General features: G+C 33.8%; 1 protein-coding gene across 1 annotated transcript; it reads right to left on the reverse strand.

Annotated features, from left to right (window-relative positions):
• Window positions 1–20493, reverse strand: LOC127845136 (atrial natriuretic peptide-converting enzyme-like). The gene is made up of 20 exons (XM_052375855.1): window positions 20353–20493; window positions 19871–19997; window positions 19133–19291; window positions 17995–18205; window positions 17221–17399; window positions 16582–16692; window positions 15835–15994; window positions 14979–15112; window positions 13698–13811; window positions 12972–13043; window positions 12573–12686; window positions 11795–11909; window positions 10987–11106; window positions 10546–10583; window positions 9315–9498; window positions 8408–8700; window positions 6974–7125; window positions 5933–5972; window positions 2231–2344; window positions 1–1517 (listed from the first exon to the last, which is right to left on the reverse strand). The coding sequence occupies exons 2-20, from the start codon at window positions 19962–19964 to the stop codon at window positions 1501–1503; spliced, it is 2421 nt and encodes an 806-aa protein (XP_052231815.1). The 5' UTR covers window positions 19965–19997; window positions 20353–20493; the 3' UTR covers window positions 1–1500.
• Between the last annotated feature and the right edge of the window lie 1872 nt (window positions 20494–22365).

A 22365-nucleotide genomic window follows, 5' to 3' on the forward strand; every position in this document is an offset into this window, starting at 1 on the left:
ATAAGTTAATGAGTTTATGAGAAATTTTTGCTAAATATTTAATATATACCAGGTACCAGAAACATAAAACCAAGCCCTCAATTGCTCGCCTGAGTTCACTTCACACAGATTGTTCAAGACCTGGTGATCTAGTTTTTGACACCACTTTACCCAGATTCAAACATGGCGTTTATTTTGTCAAGATAACCATTCTGACGATGTTTCATCGAACCTGAGTATTAAATGTTGTCTCTCGAGTGGTGACAAGGTTGTTCTAAAATTTAATCTGTTTACCTATGTTTTGGACGCATGTGGCCCAGATTCAAACTCAACGTAGAAATTGTTAAGATAAGCATTCTGACCAAGTTTCTTCAAGTCCGAGTCATACATTCGGCCCTTAGAGTTTCAAGGTTGTTCGAAGATATGATTCGGTTACCTAGTTTAAACACGCATGTGATTCAGATTACAAACTCGGCTAAGATATTGTCAAGATAAGCATTCTAAGTTTCATCTAGATTGAGATATAAATGTTGCATTCGGAGTGGAAATAAATGTTTTCAAAGAATCGATCTGGTAAAATGGGTTAGATAATGTCGTGATAAATATTCTGACAAAGTTTCATCGATATTGAGTCTCATGTGGCCTCTTAATTGGTAAAAAGATTTTTTTGCTCAGATTTGGTATGTTGACCTTGTTTTTCGACGAACAACAGATTTAAACTTTTAATAGATATTGCCAAGAGAAACATGCTGAACAAGGGTCATCAATATTGAGTGCTAATTGTGACTTCTAGAGCAGTAACGCGGTTTCTCTTAAATTTGACCGGGTGACCTTGTTTTTGGACGCACTTGACCTAAATTGAAGCTTTCAAAATATATTGTCCAGATATTCCGACCAAATTTCATCAAGACTGAGCCATAAATGTGGCTTCTAGAGAGGTGACAAGGTTTTTCTAAGATTTGACCTGGTGACATAGTTTTAAAAAAAAATCATTAGACAAAGATTCGAAATCGGCCAACATGTTTCATGATAAATGTGGCTGTAGACTGGTTAAAAGCTAAAATTTGACGACGCACAACGGACAACGCACACACCGAACAACGCCGGTCATAGTTAATCACAAAAGCTCTTCTTTAGCACTTCGTGCTAAGGTCAGCTAAACATTATCAAATATTTAATACATATTAATGATTATGTGAATCTGACAAAAACAATACATATAATTAATGGCACTGACGTAGGTCAAAGTACATATTTCTCCCCAGTAAAAAGCTGTTTAATTAATTGAAAATACATTACATATACATATAGTGCATAAAATGCTGTCTTATTGTTTCATCACAATAACATTCATGAAAGTAAAACAAAATTTGCAAAAATGTTAGTATAATACGTGTACCACCAGTTGGTATTTAACATAGCACATGTCTAAAGTAAAACGGTTATTACTTAATAAATCAGTCTTTTAAAGTTACACTATTTTTGAGTAGTGTAAGTTGTTTTCGGTTGTCTTGAATACATCTATGTGAGTGGTATGCCTGAAATATAAATATATCAGGAAAGACTATTTTAAATCTTAATATTTATTTTGTACAGTCACTTAAAATAATCACTTCTTATAATGAAGCTGTACCCGTATACATAGAAGGTGGGGTGTGTAACTACTGTAACTTCTTTATATTATTTACTTACACATTAGTGTAATGGCCAATCGTTTGTATTTTGTCTGATTTGGTATACAAAAAGGTGAAGTAAAGATCTCTGTTATATACACTTTTATAAAAAAAATGTTTAAAAGTGTTTCAGCTATTTCAAGCTGCAATAGTATCACATTTTGTGTGTACTATCTAAAAAGAACATGGCTGGTCGCGAACTGTTAATCAATAATACCATTCGCCCTCCAAACAGCTACGAATATGAGCTCTTTTTAAATAAATTTTCTTTTAATACATGATACTTGTCATACTTGTATATTGACACTGTTATACAAGCTTCAGGACATCTTCAAATGTCCATAAAATAAGTTTAACCAACTAAAGGACATGGTAACAATTGATATTCGTTGTTTTATTTGAATATCAATTTTCATTCAAACAAAATGATTTATGAATATCGGCGTATTGGACAAATTCTAATTTCAAAACTCAAAGATTATGATAAAGCTGCTTATTTTCAATGGATACAGATTTTCTTAATGATGCGAAATAAAGAAATGTTAATGAATAAAGATGGGTGGGCATTGTATACTTACCAGTGATTGATTCGATCCATTCCTGGTGATAGATGATGTTCACATAGATGGCAGGGGCATTCTTATCAGAGTCTCGCAGTCCCCAGCTGGTCACACCAAACTGTTTGAAACGGCCTGAAAAGGAATACGTGTCATTAAAAATCAGTATAAACGGTATAAAGTTAGTTTTTTAATATTTCAAACCAGTATTTATCTACTATATTTTACAAAAGTTACTATATACAAAGCGCAATTACATGTTCATACTGTAGGTATATCTTTAATTAATGTAATGTATAAAATATTCTCCAATATCGTATACAACAGACTATGCAAATGGGCAGATTTAAACAATAAAATAGCGGAATCACAAGCCGGTTTTCGCAAGGGATATTCAACCATTGATAATTTATTTACTCTTCAAAGCATGGTTCAAAAATATACGTGCAAACCTGGTGGTAGGTTTTATGTGCTTTACGTCGATTTTCAAAAAGCATTCGATAGTTTGATTATTCATAGACTATTTACAACTATGTGTAAAAATGGTGTTAGAGGGAAGCTTTTTCAAGTATTAAAATCCATGTATTCAAATCTACGCGGATGTGTACGGATAAATGATAAAACTGTCACGCAAAACTTCAATATAACATCGGTACTAGGCAAGGGGACGTAGCCAGTACAGTAATTTTTAACTTATACATGAACGAGTTGTCTACCTTTCTAAAATCTAAAGGTCATAGGGGTATTTTTATCACCGAAGACATTTCCAATATAATTTGCATTCTTTTTGCCGATGACGTTGCGAGCTGCGCTGATACTGCGATCGAGCTACAATCACAATTAAACTCTATATCGGAATTTTGTGAAAACACTGGTATGACAATTAACCAATAAAAGACGGAAATCATTGTTTTTAGAAACGGAGGTCCGCTAAGATCATACGAACATTGGGTCTTTAAAAATAATCCCGTAAATGTCACATCTGTATATAAATACATGGGTCTTCTTTTTACACCTAAATTATCATGGAGAAAAGCGAAAGAAAAACTTGCAGCCCAAGCCCGAAAATCTATTTTTGCTATTAAATCATACCAAAGAAACTTTGGATGTTTTTCATACACTGAATATTTAAAATTGTTTGATTCAATGGCTAAACCTATACTAACATATGGCTCTGAGATTTATGGTATAGAATTCTCAGACATTCTCGAAAAAGTAAATCGAGTATTGTAAATATTTTCTTGGTGTAAATAAATCTGTAAATGATAGCATTGTACTAGGAGAATGTGGTAGATTACCTCTGTGTATAGAACATCATGTAAAATGCGTTAAATATTGGTGTAAATTGATTAGTATGACAGATGCTCGATATCCTAGCAATTGTAATATTATGTTAAAGCGACGAAATGACGAAATCGAAAGAACTAATTGGGTGACATCTGTAAAAAATATTTTGTACCGATATGGATTTGGTTATGTTTGGATAAGTCAAGTGATAGGAAACGTGGAATTATTCTTAATGTCATTTAAACAAAGATTGATTGATTGTAATTTACAGAACTGGATTGAAACTATCGGAAATTCATCAAGATGTGATACTTACAAACAATTCAAATCTTTGCTAAACCCAGAAAAATATTTGTTTATCGACATACCATTTTATGTTCGAAGTCAGTTGCCAGATTCCGTAGTTCAAGCCATAAATTAGCAATTGAAACTGGTCGAAATTCAGGAATTTCAAGAGAATACCGAATATGTACATATTGTTCCGTCTATTTTAATAATGTATGTATTGAAGATGAGTTTCATGTATTTTTAAATGTCCCAGATTCAACCAAGAAAGGCAAATGTTTATCTTTTCATGGTACAATGGTGAACAAAATTTCCTAAATTTTTGCAATCTTATGCAAATTTCTGATAAAAATAAATTAAAAAGCATAGCCTTTTTTATAACTGAAATAATGAAAAAGAAAGATGTAGCACAAAATTGATGTTCAAACTTTATATAATCACAACTCAAAAATAATAATATGTTGTTACTAATATATGCTGTATTTTGGGCCGGTGACCTTTGTTTACGAAATAAACTTTTTGTCCTTGTCTTGTCTTAAATGTAAAATATTTTTGAAACTAGAGCAGTACAGAGCGAAAGTTGGTTTGAAGAATGGCAAATTTCGGCAACCTGGTTGTAACTTTTGAATTTCGCTTCTTAACAAGAGAACGAATTGACACACTCATGTAACAGTAGTTTTCAAGTAAGGTCTCAGTACAATGTATTTTTATATAACGTTTCATAAAAAGGTTGATTCATTTCCGATAAATTTAGTAAAACCGATTTTCTAAGCAACAATGCCCTTAACCATGATTCCAAACATATTTCAACTATCAAACGTGAAGTCACCATTCATGTTTGGAGTTTCATTATAATAGCTTATGTCACTTTTGGGTAATATTGTGGAAACAATTTTTCTTATAGGTTATTTGACGTTTCACTGTACAATACGGAGATATATTTGGACGAGCACACAGATTGAAGTCATATTGGAAGAGCCGTTAGGCGAGTCCAGTAGGACTTCAAATTGTGTGCGAGTCCAAATATATCACGTATTGTATAGTTTAAACGTGTAATACGCTTTTTATTCTATACCTCTTTCTTTAGCTCTCTGTATGATTTTAATTTTAAATCTGATTTTAAAATGCTTTAATTGTAGCTATGCTATTTTCAAGACAAGCGCTCGTGTGAATCGATTATTGTACATTCGGATACGTTTTCCCTGTAACGGCTTTAATCGTTGTAAAACAGCTGCTTAGTACATTAGTACTCAATCTGCAATATGGAAAAAATACATACTTTTTGGATCCAATACCGGAATATATTGGGCGGTCATGTGGGTCATATGAAGCATGCGCATTTGATGAATTTATTGGATATAAAATAATATCTGTTATTACGGTGACATTGACAGTGAGCACATCAATCCTCTATGCAATCTACAGCCAGGTTTTGGCATATATATTTAAATATATGTATATCGGTGCATTTATTTAATCAAACGTGTGTAGGGTAAAAGAGCACAATAAGCTTCAGTCACTCGTAATGATATATTCACCTATGACGTTTCAAAATGATACCTCGTGTACCATATGCGTTCAATTTCATCAAAAAAGAGAACAATGAACAGAGGTTGATAACCAAAGAATAATGAATTGAAAGTAAAGGAGTTTGTTACTGTACTTTTCCTAAATGACATCAAACCACTAAATTACATGTTATGAACAAAAGACATTCTCAAATTGAATCTGCTGCAACTACAAACCTTAAAGTCAACAATCAGTTTTTGTGCACCGAGGTCAATGCCTGTTATAGTTCAAGAGTTATAGCCCGGGAAAAAACAAGAGCAATAACTCCATAATAATGATACGCAGAGTAATGAATTCAAGCACATGTTCGTAATCTTTCTTGAACCTTGTTCAGTCTTAATATTTTGACGATTTACCGCTGCATATGAGAGAAATGTGAATCATAAAACGCCCACTGGTAGCTGATTATTTATCAGCATTGGTTAGGGGCTGTGGTAAAAACTTGCGACTTAATTTATAATCGCCTGTGGTAATAACAATTGTAACAAAAAACTTAATCTATGAAATACCAGTATCTAGTAGTTCTTTAAAATACACTTAATGAAATATAGTGATTTATAGATAAATTATGAAATAATTTACCATTTTCGTCTTTGCAAACCATTGGGCCACCACTGTCACCCTGTAAAGGTTAATGAAATCTAATCAATAACCATATTCATTTATTATATAAATAATAAAATAATATAATTACATACTCAGGATATTTTACATTAACATATATATTTAAAATCAGTGTAAGTGTTCACAGCTTAAAATAACAAAGCAATCGTTGGGTGCCAAGGATCTTATACAGGAAGTCATTGATTACCAAGGAAATCATACGTTAGGAAAATATTGTTGGTAAATGACGTAATATGTTGCAAGGGATTTCCATGGCTATTAACAATAGTTAATAATGGTAAGTTAATCGTTTTATTGATTATCATAGTTTGTTTTTAGACGTCATTACTGTGCCCACAAAAATCTGCACTAGAATAAATTACGCCGATATTCATACACCTTATTTTAATACTGTTAAGTTTCATCCAAAATCCGTAACACACAGCACGCAAAAACTTTTCAGGCCCTTCCTACTTGAGGCTCGTCACAAACGTTTTGATCTGTCATAGCATCAATACAAAAGGCTATTTTAAACGATGCATAATTTATTAATAAGTAGATCACTGCATGTTTTCCATACTTTATGATGATGTCATATGTCAAGTATCAAATACATTTCTAGGAAATGGGAAAGTATAACGCTTCACAAACTATTGACATTTGATATCCAAGACATGCACTGTTGTTTAAGAGGTCATTGGAATATAACTAAGTAACAAGTGGATCACTATGCTGTGAAATTGTTTCTATCACATCTGCACTTTATGGAGATGATATAGTTCTACATTCAATTCAATCGCTAGAGAAATTTGGAAGTAGTTTTCCTAAAAAATGTTATGACAAAACGACCAATAGGACTCTTTCATATTCCTCCACACACTTAATTAACAACATCATCACACTTTCATACAGAGATTTATCTTTCAGGCATAACATCAATCATTTCGCTCCGCTCTTTTACTCGGGTAAAGAAAATGTGTTGCATGGCAACGCCAATCTATGTTTAAACATGATACGTACATCGTTAGATGGAGCATATGGCTCCCGGTTTTCCAAACACAATGCGTCGTCAGCAACATATGATTTATTCAGCTGGAAGTACATCAGATTGTCGCACAGTTGAGGATCTACAACATGGACTTTTGATTCCTTCAGATGCCGATTTTCTTGGACTTAAATGAGAATAGGATAAATGTCATTTCTTATGTTTACATACAACAATACATTTATTTTTTATTTTTAGACAACATTAAAAAGAAACAGAAGATCTGAAAATCCCAAGATCTAATTGAGAAGGACGATCTTTTGAAAATTAAAAAAAACCCAAATCAATTAAAAGCAAACTATTAGTAAAATACACCATTTAGCATACAATTGCTAAACAACATGTATTAAAATCATGAAATGTTCACATAGGGGACTAGGATGAACATAAGCTTTGTCAAACACACAAAGCCAGTGTCCTACTTGAGTAATGATGTCGGAGCAAGAACGCGATTTTCGTATGTTTCATAATGCTATCTTAAGAATTGTTTAGGATAATAATCAAGTGTTTCAAATTATTTCTGTAAACATATTAAATGTGTTTTTTTCTGACAAAAACACCAACAACAAACAAACACACAGCATGAAATAATGTGCATATTTCTCATACTTAAATTCTTTTTTATTTGTTGTTATATCCATACTTAAATCTGCACTTATTTTTGTAACCATATCAATCAAAACAATAAATATCAAAATAACGTACATAGTCCACACATGGCCCTGTATGCACTTAGTTTTTCAAATATCTATGTAACCTTTGACATTTTTGAGGTGTCACAGGATGCGGCATTTAGTTTCATTTTATTTCTTTAACAATATAAATAAATATTTTCTGACAACAAACCACCCTCTATCAGCATATAGTGTTTCATAAATCTATCTTGAGTGCTTTTAGAATTTGCGCAGTATAAATATTTTAGTATCCACAAACTGAGTTTTATCATTCTAGCTTAAGTACTTTTTGAGTAATCAAAGGATTTATATTTTTCGAACAGTGTTTACGTATTTATGTAATCATAGAAACCACTTTTTTTTCTAAAAAAGCAGACTACAAAAGCTTGCATATTCTTCATATGGCCCTCTATTTCCACACGAAGTTCCATAAATCTAGTGTTAATATTGTTAAGTTAACGCAGTATACAGATTTTTTGGACAGTTTACTTTATTTTGTGTAACCATAGCAATCACAATTTTGTTGGACCAAAAGATCTTAAGTAACAGCGCATATTCCTCATATTGCCCTCGATCCACATACCAAGTGGCATCAATCTACTTTAATAACTTTTGAAGTCATCTTATCAATCAGATTCAGACGGACCAGGTGTAAAACTATAATCTCATCCTGTGAAACCAGTAGTATTAAAAGACAAATATCAACTATAGAACTGGGATAAGACAAAGGATAACCTTGGAAGAAGTCCGTCTCTTGCTTCCCAAATCCAGTGATGTAACATTCCGCCATTTCGCCTTTGTCAATGATGTCCGTGTAGCTTTTTGCATTCCCCAAGCAGACAGGCCGTGTATAGTTGTCTGTCATTGGTTCGTATGCCATCTCCAATAGTGCGAGATCCGATCCGTTTGTGAAGCCATTCGATCCGGTGTCAAAGTCAGGATGACGATGTATGCGTGACACGTCGATTTCCTGAGAGTAGTTTTCTAATACCTCTGCCATAGTCACTCCAAATCGAACATAGAAAGACCTGAAAAAAGAGCATCAACATTAATAAGGTATTTCACGCCTGGTAATTTTGATTGATCTGAACCTTGACGTTCTAAAACATTGCACTGCCTTCTTTGATTAAGAAAGCTTAACAAAAATGTATATTCGGTATTGGTCAAATTAAACTTGAATTTACAAACTTGGCCTGAAATTGATATTGTAGAGGAAAAGTTATCATTTACTTGAATTTGAATGTAAAGTAGTGCGAGGTAACAGGAATTTTTCGTGTGATAATGTTAGTAAACTTTGATGATTTGAATAATTGGCATGGTTAGACTTCAACTGATGATCAATCAACTACATAGGCATTGTAAAAACGAGACTTTTTAAGAGAAAACAAGACAAGATCTTACTACACAAGTCCATTCAAAAGTAACCAAGTGACAAGATCAACAGTAAAACATTATGCATTGGATATATTGATCAACATCCGTTTCAATTCTTTTAAATAACAAATAACTGTCATATATCAATTTTTGTGCACCAATGTTTATTATATTTGAATGGGCCTTTTTAACGCATACACACAAATAACAACATAAAAAATTGCATTTTACTTTTTCAAAAGATCATCTAAAACCCTTGAGCACATACCCAGTAGATTCAATGCAGTGGTACGCAGTGAGAACCCATTTTCTCCCAATATATGTTCCACCACATATATGCCGATTGTTGTATCGCAGGCTGATCTGCCAGGGCCATTCACCTGGCTGTGCATCCCTTCCATTCATCACAAGTGGGGAAATAAAGTTTTCCAGGTACACTGGACTGCCACATTCTGAAATTTAAAAAAGTTTTAATAAATGTGAATAAAACAATCTCAACCGTTAAGAACTCAATCTTTCTGCGCTAATTCACAATATTATATGCAAGGTTTCCACTGAAACACGATAGTTTATATTATATTCATCACAATCTATGGCATTCTGTATCTTCACTCTTTAATGATCAGCAATACGATGTTCATTATCTACATATCACAATGTACTGCAAACCTTATCACGACAAGGTCACGATACTTTATACACTGCATCCCATCTAGCGGTATATCACCATCGTTATATCTGCTGTATTAATATATGTTATACACTGTTTGTCCTCAATATAACAATGTAATGTACACTGTATTTCTGCCTAAGAATCATCTGCTATTCACTGTATATCCGCTGTATTATAATAAGCTTTTCACTTTAACACTGTATCATTATTTCCTATACAATGCCTTTATACACATACCACAATCTGCCGTACTCTATATGCGCTACATCACGATCTGCAAGATCCTGTATCTCTTTTTGTGTCTTGCACTTTACATATGTTGTATCTTGACCTACTTTAAACTGTATTTCTGCTATATTTTTATCTGCTATTAATTGCATCTCTGTGATATATTGATTTGCTAATAACTTTAACGCTGCTATATCATGATATGCTATTGACTGTTCCTATTTTGTATCTTGATCTGCTATTAATTGTACCTATACTGATCTGTTATTAACTGTTCCACTGATACGTCTTGATATGATATTAAATGTTCTAATGTTATATCCTAATCTGTAATTAACTGTACTTCTGCATATCTTGATATACTTTTAACTGTAATTATGCATATCTTAATCTGCCTTAAATGCACTTGTGCTTTATTGTGATCTGCTAATAACCGTTCTTCTGTTATATCTTGATCTGCCTGCATAAATGTATCACTGCTGTATCATTATATGCTATCATCTGTATCTTGTATTAATAGAAAAACGCGTCATCAATAATGTTTACAAATAATAGTTTATGATTTTTTGATTACGATATATAAACCAAACAAACCCACCTGGCATAGAACACTCCAACACAAGAGGGTAACATCTCCTGTTATGTAAGAATAAAACATTGATAACATAGTTATGACGAATAATATATTTTTCTTGAATTTTCTTCATTTTGATAGCAAATATGCTATTTTGTTTGAAAAGAAACTAATATTTAAATTTAATTTTCCAGATTATATATTTTCTTTAATGAAGCCCTTTTTTAAAACCACTTCAGCAATTTCAAAATCATTACAAACGCATCTAACAAACACACATTTAAAACACGACAACCACAAACAAAAACACGTATCGGAAAGAACAAAAAATTAACATTCAGTAAGACAACAGAACAGTAATAAAGGTTGAGTAAGAAACTGTAATATTAAATAGATAAACAATTAATGAGCTACAACATGCGTCTCGCCCTTGAAAAATCACAACAGACCAGCAACACTTCTTACTGATTGGCTCTAGCTATCCGAATGCCGCGTACAACAGAGCTGCCATTGGTGGATGGTACGACATGCAGACCATCAGATATTTCTGCACGACCGTACTTGATTCCTCCTGCTACTATTGTACTGAAAACAGTAAAAAGATACGTAATACTGCAAACAAAGTTATTATGTCCCGAGCTTTATAGACCGAAATAAAATAACACATAGTAAAGCGGTATCATAAGCGCAATTATGACTCCTCATTATACGGATCTAGAGGCAAAAGAAGAAATGGAGAAGTCTTTTAATTGTTATTGAGGTCAGTTTAATATTTTAATTTGGATACTCGTTAGGTAGGCATTGATATTATAGTATGATCAATAAAGACATATGCACACACAAATGGAAACAAGTATGAAAGTTTATAAGCATTACAAACCAAATACATGTACAACAAGATATGTGTTTGTCAGAAACACTATGTCCCCTTCTGTGCCGCTTTGAAGCTATATATTTGACCTTTGACCTTGAAGGATGACATTGAACTTGACCTTTCACCACTCAAAATGTGCAGCTCCATGAGATACACATGCATGCAGAATATGAAGTTGCTATCTTCAATATTGCAAAAGTTATAGCAAAATGTTAAAGTTGGAGCAAAGAAACACACACACCAACCAACCAACAGACAGGGCAAAAACAATATGTCCCCCACAATAGTGGTGGGAACATACAAATCAGACCTGTAAAGAGTTATAACCAACAAAAATATAAATCGCTTGCAATCATAAATGACACTAAAGCATTTATTGGGTTAGTAAAATACTCTCACCCTTTGCCAGCAAAGTTGCACACAGACTCGGCCATTTGTCGGTTAACATCATTCATGCACACCGGCTTCATGACTCCATTGTGTGGAAGGTATACCATGTTTGTCTCAACAATGGCTGAAACAACATCGATAAAATACCTCTTCCAGTTTTCTAACACACTGTTGATAGCATCAACGTGACTGTTGGAACTTACATTTCTTTGTTAGACTTACTAACATAGTCAAAGTTATTCAGCAATATTTTACATGAAACATAACACGCAAAAAAGAAATCTTATTAAAAGGGCAATATCCCCATAAATTGATTGGATCAGAACAACCTGACATCTACAAATATCGACCCTATAACACTCAACGATCATGTATATTAAGTTTCAGCGAAATCGGATAATTATATGTTCTAAAGGTTACGTGTGGAAACTACAAAAATGACTATAAATTAATACTAAATAAAAAGGCAACAACTCACTGAACAAATATTGGAGCCAACGACTTAACATAGGCGCATGTCAACCCTTAATATCAGGTTTTATCACTTTCCGATCATTAAAGTAAGAGATTTTTCTTTGAAACAAAGTTTGTAAAGGACGTAATGACGGACGGACATCAAGAAGAAAGATAAGAGGAAATACTTATTGGGGGAAATTCCGTATACAATCCCACACATTCAATTCAATGAAAAAAAATTGGAATGGACGCACGAAAAATGTGGGTGCAATTTCATATTTTGGGGAGTATAAAACAGGTAATTAACGATATGAAAAGCAGAGAAACTTACCACATCTGTATTCATCGGACCCATCACTGCAGTGTTTGATGCCATCACATCTTTGAGATTTGAGGACACACTCATGGTTCATACATTCGAACTTGTTTTGGTCAGTACATGTCTCTGAAATAGTACAAGGATTATGTTCTCATAATAATATCCCGGTTTAAATTAAAATCAATCTTTTTTGAAATACTACATATTCGTAAATAACAAAATCCGTTTTCTATTCAGATCGTCCGTCTAGACAACTTATTTGTGAGAAAGAATAAGCGTAATAAAGAACGCATGCTTTTTTAATAGAAAGTATTTGCAACACGTAGGAAGCCATGGGAATGTGTAGATTGAACAATAAGATTCATGAACAGTGTTATATCAGAAAGTAATATATAAGAAAGATAATATTACGGCATTGCTTGTCGATGCATTCATCGAATGTTTTTCTGCATCTGTTATCATCAACCGCGTCCATATCACAGACTGTAAAGATCATACGAAAATTATCCTCAAGCAAAAACAATCATGTCATGCCACACATTACATGCCATATAATTTCCTTTATCCTATAAGTACAACCAATCCGTTAGTAAACTAAGCCCAGTCAGGGCATCTTCTTGCGCATGTCACGTTTGTTCATATGTGTGTTAAGCCATGTGCCATTAACATCTCGTTTATCAATTATGCACATGATATTCACCATTGTCTTCTACAATTTTTTTTAATGAAAAATATATATTTATTCGCCATTTCAACTTATCTGAAATATACTATACATCTCAATAATAAATATTACTTTTGTTACAATGAATATATTCACGAGTTCTAATTTAAATTTAAATAATTTTATGTGTGTTCGAGCATTGCTTTTACATATGGCATAGCTTTTATTGATATGCAATTTCCCGAGCTCTATGTTGTTCACACACTAAAAATGTGAGTATTGAAAGAATGAACATAGTAATGTCAAATTTTGTTAAATTGTATAATACGTAATGGGTTTTGTTGTCCACTTCTCTCTTAATTTCACGACTTATATTAAATGTTTGAAGTAGTTTTTCAATAAGCTAAATTTTAAAAGTTTAATTGCGCAATTATTCAAGTCACTTCTATTGTAAAGTGTGAATAAGCACATACAGCACTCCATCTCGTCCGTGTTGTCCGGGCAGTCCGGCAAGCCATCACAGAATCTTGTGTTTGGAACGCATGTGTTCACCGTGCCTGAGCAGAGCCTCTCTCCCGAGAAACACGCTGTGAAGAAAGTATTAAGAGGTCAGTACATCTCAAAAGTTTTGCCTGATTGTTACATAAGAAATGTATAGGTCGAATGTGTCACCTAACGCCTGATAGATAACGTCAAAAATGTGTGACTATGTCACAAAACAGACCATCAGCTCTTAGAAGTCTAAGGCTCACCATCTGCAGTTTGTTTTCATCTTAACTAAAAAATAAATACAAGAACTATGTCACAACCGTGACTAATTACTCCGTATTTCCTTGTCAGCTATGTTAACGCGCAAATGACGTGGAACTTTGTTGATCATTTGGCATAAAAAAGTGTATTGCACAAATAAACGTCGTGGTCGTGACATATTTGAAGTTTCGATTAGAGTGCTAAATAATTGTCGAAGCAGTAATTTGCTTCATATATTTGTAACATCTAAATGCGGACATAAACATACCCATATCTTAAGTAACTCCATACAGTGTAAGTTATCTATAGAGAAAACAGTATGACGTAACAATGTTCCGTTTTTATCAATATATAATGAAGTCAATATATTGTCGATATTACCGATATAATGCTAGCATTCAAACTTAAACTTAAACAAGAAAGCTATAATGGGTCGATATTGCTCACATGGGTAATTTCGTATGTACAGATTCGAACTGAGGGGTATGATGTGAGAAAGCTTTGTGACGGACCACTTTTAAATTCGAATATTATGCCTCTGACCCTTGCGATTTTAGAAAATGTTATGTACACTTTATGTTTCTATGCTGTTGACCATATGACCCCTGGGTAATGACCAGTTTAGACCCCTGAACAAACTATTAAGAGGACAACTTGACAATGTAAAACATCAGATATCAAACCCCTGATCATTGTTTTGTCTTCTTCATGAGTTCTAGATTTAGCTCTTGTGACCTACGTGTGCAGCTGACCAAAACCTTTTGAACAACTGTGAACGAGTGTCATCTAAGTTATTTAAGGATCAATCGTGTAATATTTCTTAAAATCTGCCCAGTGACTAGGACTAGTTGTCGCTTTAATGAAAAGTTGTCGGACGACTGACGTCTGAAGAAACACGACAAAAAAGGTCATCTCAGTTAATCAATCTGAGCTAAAATAAAATACACGTCCAGAACAGCTTAGTAAAAGACAGCAACAAAATGCGGAACAGAAATGTGACAAACCATAATTTGAGCAGCGAACTCCCAGTGTAGTTGAACAGCTGTAAGAATATGCCGTGCATGAACCGTTACTGCACGAGAGCTGCACAGTGGAGCCATACGTATATCTGGAGATTCTATATGCCTCCACACGACCCCTGAAATTTTCATATTCGATGATGACGATGACACCTTATAATGCTGCTGATGTTCTCATGATAAATACAAAAAAAGGTTTAACTATTAAATTACTATTGTTAATAATTTTAAATATTGGCTTAAAAAAAATATTGAACAACCCATTCTCAACTTTATGGTATGGCAAAATAATATATATGTTTTAAATTTCAATAAACATGTATAATAAGCATAGGCTTCTCATGGCGGTATGGCAAACTGTTTAATGATTTAAAGATATTAAGCCAAGGGCTACCAAATGATGATGCAGAATAAAAAACACTGAGGGTTTTGGTCTGAGAAGATTTAAAAAAAAGTTTGCATAATAAACAAATAAATTATCTGAGCTCCGTTGTGTGGCCAGTTGCAACCAACGGGCATGACTTAAGTCAAAAGTGTATAGGGCCACAATACGATGTTTAATTCCAAAAAGGTAAACATCTGAGCATTGCGATTGAGAGGAGTTTTTATCTTAAAATCTATTTCTAACTATCTGGTGACCAATATATGGAGCGGACATGAACGAGTTTAATTCTTTGAAATAGTACCATCCTAGGATGATTCCTGGTGAATGAAAAATACTCAGAGTTTAGAACATGACATGAGCAAATGGAGGACGCACAAACGGACAAAGCAAGATCGACGAAGGCCATGTCAAAAGCTCACATTGTGGAAAACAGTTGAGCTGAAAGTATATACATACACAAATCCATCCAGTTCACAAATGGTGTTGGAGACTGCAATCGCAGTTGCATTTGATGACGGATAGCAGACTTCTTTCCACATCCCACCCATAAAATAGCGCACTTCGCCGTAGGTTCCATCACCCCCAGATAGTTCAATAGCACCGTTTGGACGACGTGCTGGTAAGTACATACACATTGTGAGAAACATTTATTTACTTATCGTGTCATGCTTCCCCTTTCTTTTTTGAACGATTGTAATTACTTGTTCGACACATATATCTTATCATCCATTGGCAGCTAAAGACATATGATGAGTCTGGACATATGGCATGGTCTCTAACCTTTCCACTTGTCGCAGAAAACAGAAATTTGCAACAATTTCTGATAATTTGAAGTTTTCTGTTAAATTACTGAAATTATGAGATCAAAGCCACTTGTTTTTGTTCAGACTTTTATTGTTTTTCAGTACATACATATTTGCGTTTGCGTTGTGTTCTATTACACGAATTTGCTCTATTATTGAATTCTTTCGTTTGTATGATACCTAAGCAAACTCAACTCCAAAACCATTTAACTAATTAATTTAAACCCGGTTATCTCATCCTTATTGCACCGAAAACTTAATGCATTTCTCCGAGACGCTCTCGATCCCCTTTCCTGTGGTTTGTGGTTGGAAATCTCGAGCTCACTGCCACAAAAGAGATCGAACCTGGCACATCTAGGCCTGTACCTTGCAATGCGCTTAGTGAACTTTAAAAACTTACCACAGTTAGCCTCGTCTGTACCGTCAAGGCACTCCCAGTTTCCGTTACAGACAAAGGTCTGAGGAATACAGACAGAGCGGTCTGCACACATGAACATGGAAGACGTACAAGCTAAAAAAAGAACAATACATTATTTACTTAGTTTACAATTGACCGTTTTTAATTCATTATAACGCGTAAAATATAGCTATTGGTAAGGTGTGTTTTCATTAAATACATATATTTCTGATAATAGATTTTACATGAATGTGTTTATTAAAAAGGTAAAACGATCAAATAAAGATAATTTAAGAAGCTATTACTGTACAATGCTTAGCCGATTAGCTGATTGTCAATTGGTCAGAATAGCCTGTCATGCATACGGGTTTGAACAATGTTTCGTGATAATTGGATAAAAAATTGTTAGAGAACGGAAACAGCAAAAGAAGCTGATTATTTAAGGATCGTAAATAATTTGATTTATTATCAAATAAGCCAATATATAATACCAACAAACAACTTATGATGACTTTGTTTTAAATGTATAGTATGTCACTGATATATAAATAATAAGTACATTTCATAAAATTGTCTCATATTTTTATGTAAAAAATATTTAATGAACCAACAACTCCATCAATCTTAACCCAGACAACATACACTGTACTATGCGGCAAGCGCCCACTTGGTAGCTGATATCGTCAACGGCAACAGTGCCGGGCCAGGCTGTAGGGGGTTCAGAGACGATGGCGGTGATCTTCAGGTACACCTCCTGATTGCCACGTACTGGAACCCCGCCCTGAATCCAAGTATCGATCTTTCGGTTCACCTGGTCATACCTATAAGTAAGGAATATCATAAGAGTACGTGGTTGCACGACAAGGGACATATATATATATACAATACACACTAAGGAAGCTATATGCACATTTACAGCGTTATTTCAAATAGTTGAGCTGAGAGTACACGACTTTCTAAACAAAGCTGAAATATTGTGAATGCAAACAATAACGTAATTGCTCTTAATATAATTGGAGAATATGTTATCCTGAAAAACTAACATTATGTCACTTACACTTGTATTTACTACTTGACAAATTGTAGTGACGGAATAATTTGAAAATAAACGCATGTACACTTCTTTAAAATTTGGATAATTTTTGTTTCAGATCAATACCAAAAATGAATTCTTATTTGCGCGCAATAACTCTCGTGAATGTCAAAGGAGTGAGGCAACCGTTTTAAACCGATATTGCAAGCCTCGCCATTTAATCTGCCAAATCAGATTCTGATATCACATGATATCAAAAGTCACCAACCATATATTCTCTGTTGACATCTCTGGTTTGCATAATTCTTGTTTTACCTTAATGTGTAGTTATTATGTTTTCTTATTTCAAAGATTGTAGCAATTAATCCGTATGGTTTAAATACCAGCGCAGCTCCGTTACACCATTGCTGTACAGTAGGCGGACATAGATCTGAGCGGACAAAGCGTCTGGTTGAGTGGCGGTTCCGTTGAGGTAGTACCAGAACTGGATGCAGCCATCTGTGTTGAAAGTCTCCCTCGGTGAACTCAGATGTCCCGTATGTGGAGCGAATGACGAAGAGTGGACCAGCCATTCGGAGAAGTGAGCAAAGTGCCCTTATTTAGAACACAAATAAAACTGGTTACTTTTAATGGCCATTATTTTAACAAATATACACGTTGAGGACATTGTATTGATTTAGTACAGAAATAGGACATATCGTTCAGGTAACTAACAAGTTTTATTTGTTTCAACATAAATATATCGTTAAAAATCGGCCACACAAGATGTTACACATGCGTAATCCTGTAAGATAATGTGAAGAAGTAAAGCATATAAATTGGTCAGTTGCAAAGGTGAACATATTATGTGAAATTTTAAAAAGCTATCAGCAACTGATAATCATTACTTAAATAACAATATATTTAATTAATAATAACATATGTTACCAATGCATAGCCAAGAGTTTTCATCTGTGCATATAAACAAAAAACAGAAAAAGAGCTTTGTCACAAAATTGCATATGAGGTCAGATATATTTAATGGTGAGGTGGAATAGAATTTTTGAATATTCAATAAGTTATCATTCTCCAATTAACTGTGATCGAATTCTGGTTTCAGCCGAAGTAATTGATATACCCATCCATCATTCAATATTATACCCTCGTCACATCGTGCGGATGTTCTTGCTGCTTTCTAAAGGCGACACAGGTAGGATCACATAAAAACGGCGTGGGGTCATCAATCGAATGCATGCAAATGGTACCCAAGGCAAAAAGCGCCAGGAATACGGCGACAACAGTGGGTAGTATTCTCTACATATATTTAATGAAACACCAAAGGATGCCATAACCGCAGTGATAACGCAAAGAATATCAGCGGGACATGGAACAGAGGTTGTAACAGTCACCGTTTAAGCCAGAAGAAATTGTTTATAGCATGATAATACCATAACGACAGACAGAGTGATGAGCAGGGTTATTCAAGTTATATTTTGATGTTTAAACAGCATAGCTTTCATAAAAATAAATTTTAATATTTACCTCGATCATCTCCGAATGTCTTGTCGTATGGTGGTATCTGATGCGCATATCCGCCCCGTCTACGCCATTGACCGTCGGGATTGGCGAAAAGATCATTGGGATTAATAAGGTCATACCCGCATGCTGCTGCATCCTCAAAGTCACATGGGATCAGGTACACTGGATGTAGGTACAAACAGTTGAATATGAAATACAACATCACCTGTATAATCCGTTATAATTGCAGCCCTCATTTGTTTCTTAATATACAAAGTTCTATGGCATTTAATATTGAGTTTGATGAAACGTTCAATCCAAATACATTTGTATCGTAAAACGTTAGACTTAAACGTTTCCATAATGAACTTTACTGTCAAACGCGGTTGTTCATACAGTAGTTTGTCTAAAAGAATGCCATTGTTTCTAACTTTACTAAAACCCCTTTTTGAGAATAGTTATAATCCATCGAAAACTTGTATAAGAGAATATCAGTAAGTTCAGAATTAATAAATTGAACATGTAAAATTTTAATACGAAAACGCTCAAGATAACCGAATAAACACATTACAGAAAAGGGATAAATCAGACCTAAAATATATAAAAATAAAAAGATAATAAAAAATTAAATATACTATTGCTAAATGAAAAACATGATAAAGTTATATCAAAATAAGTCTATAGGCTCGATTTATAACTGTAACAAAAAAACTACTGAATTGAACAATAACTTAAGAAACTTAAAAAGTAATCTCGTCTTACTTTCTCCACAAACTGCCGTGCTTTCATCTGATTCATCATCACAGTAGATACTTACGATCACATGTGTTGTGGTCACCATAGCATTTACTGCCATCGTTACATTTGTAAGGCGTAGTTGATGGGCAAACTGCATATACAACCATAGTTGCTAATATTGTTTTACAACCGTTTAATTAAAGGTTTTAAGTTGACCGATCAAAATTTATCAAATGTTGCAACTACTATTTATATATATATATCGAAAGCATTAAAATTATAGTTTGAACTGCATGCATGTATAACATAAAACCAGTCATTCTGCTAAAGTATAAGTATATATAAGAAGTTTATTTGTCCCGTTTTTTTAAGTGTTTCCATTACTTTATTAAATACAATACATTGCACTCCTAATAATGCATCTCGAGTTTATTTTTCTCCTTTATGTATAATGTTTTTCGTAGTTCGTGTTCCAACCAATTCAATGAAATATTACAGTAGATCACCTGACAAGTTCAAGTCACACCGTCCGGTTGCCAGGACTATGTTGTCAATAGCCACGAATGGCTGCCTGTCAAAGGGATCTTCCGTATATCCAATGAGACTAGTGCTTATCAAGATCTCCCATGAGCCTGCAGGAATTGCCATCTGCAACAAGTTGTAAATGCGTGATTTACATATATCAGTATATTAAATATTACAGTAGTTAAACCGTCACTATTAATATAAATAAATGTATACAATACATGAGATGCAACCGCTTTCTTGTGGTATTCTGCAACAACGCTAGCTTGATTTGTAATTTGTCTCAAATGTATTTAATTAACAAAATGTCTTGTTCTCACCTGACCAGGTCGCCATTGGCCCTTCCCTTGATTGACATTATAATCGCCCCAGGTATGGTTTTGGGCACCTTCTGTTGACTGGATAAGAACGGAGAGAGATTCCAGGGAGCCGGCGTACGTGAAATAAAGACACGAGTCCTCCTTAACCGTGAACTGTATGGAGCTGGCAACGGACAGGGATAGGCTGCTTCTTGATGTGATTTTTGTCACAAGCATATGGTCCCCAACGGCTTAAATAAAACAAGAAGTTAAGGTTTAAAAGAAACTTGCATCTGAGTTTAAGAGTTTAAGTTGTTTCTAGACATGAACTTTGTCATCATTTTGTGTTCACGCATGACTGAAAATGAAAAGATTATCTGTGAACACATCTAATTTCTGTTTGATATTTTTTGCAACAGAAAGGAAAAGGTCGGTTATTGAGACAAAAGGGCGTGACAGGAAATGGCCATCTTCAACTGATCAGTTTAAGCTATTATGAGAGTTGACACAGTAGCTTCAATTTCTGCAAAACAAGTGTACCTTAGTATAGGGCCACAAATTGCTCCAATAATAAATAATTGTGTATAACAAATATTTTTGGTTGTATGGAGCTTGTTAAAATTAGGTGAATCAGCTAATTCTTATCTATACCATTTATATAATTTTATGGAAACCTAAAGCGAAGCGTTGAGTTGATTTATTAATTTAAATCAATTATAGAGAACACCGATAATATGGCAGATAATTGAGAGTAGTTTATTAAGTTTGAAATCTTTTCTGGTTTACAAGTGAATGTGTTGATCTTTATAAATAAATCTTTATGAGCCTTCAACAGTCAATAGATCGTAAACGAAGTAATTTAGCACATAACTGTAGTCAGGTGGTATAGCTAATTTGATTTGTGTCCAAATAAATTATCATAAGATTTAGTTCTGATTTTTACAAAGATTACCTGGTGAAATAGTAAACGTGTTGTTCCCCTGTCTATACGTGTGTGACTGCTGGCGTGTCCACCCTATAGAAGAAACCGGGCTAGCCGTATATCCGCAGTCTGAGGTCGAGAAGTTACACGAGATGCTGAAGCCTATAAAAGAGATACAAAAACATGAGCTCTTCACAAATACGTAGCAAAGGGAATGGATATATTTGGTTATTATTGATGATGTGTCAAAATTATTGAAATATTTTTTTTTTTAGTTTAAGTGTTTTCTCGCAAAGATACTCCAAATATATATTCAAAAATAAATGTATTATATATTGTGCACAATTTACAAAGTTAAAAAGTCAATTATTGCTAAACTTTAACATATTATCATATATTATAATGATTTGAAAAAAACAATCAACACAAGTATTATTTTATCAATTAAACAAGTTAGAATTTTAAGAAAAGAAAATTTTCCTTATGATAATATGAATCAGTTACATAAATAGTTTGCATAGAGTATCGTTTGTGATAATATTGTATTTAACATGTATTTAACATGTTGAAACAGTTTAAAAAAATCATTATCGCTTACCACAATCAAGTTCATCTTCACCACCAAAGCAGTCCATGACCTTATCACACACGCGCCCGGTCGACAAACATTGCTCGGCGCAGCGTGGCTCACACATTAAAACTGCAAGAACACATATAATTTTGGATTTGGGTTTCAGTATTGCTGACCTCGAAAATAAATAGTTAAATTCCTA

Source organism: Dreissena polymorpha, chromosome 9 (genome assembly GCF_020536995.1).
Source record: "Dreissena polymorpha isolate Duluth1 chromosome 9, UMN_Dpol_1.0, whole genome shotgun sequence".
In the NCBI taxonomy this organism is placed as follows: domain Eukaryota; kingdom Metazoa; phylum Mollusca; class Bivalvia; order Myida; family Dreissenidae; genus Dreissena; species Dreissena polymorpha.

Coding starts and splice junctions, on each gene's coding strand:
- LOC127845136 (XM_052375855.1), bottom strand. CDS start 19,964: ATGGCAGTAAATGCTATGGTGACCACAACACATGTGATCGTAAGTATC. Junction 13,044..13,697: donor CACGGACGAGATGGAGTGCT/GTATGTGCTTAT, acceptor TGATCTTTACAG/TCTGTGATATGGACGCGGTT. Junction 9,499..10,545: donor GTTGGAGTGTTCTATGCCAG/GTGGGTTTGTTT, acceptor TTTAAATTTCAG/AATGTGGCAGTCCAGTGTAC.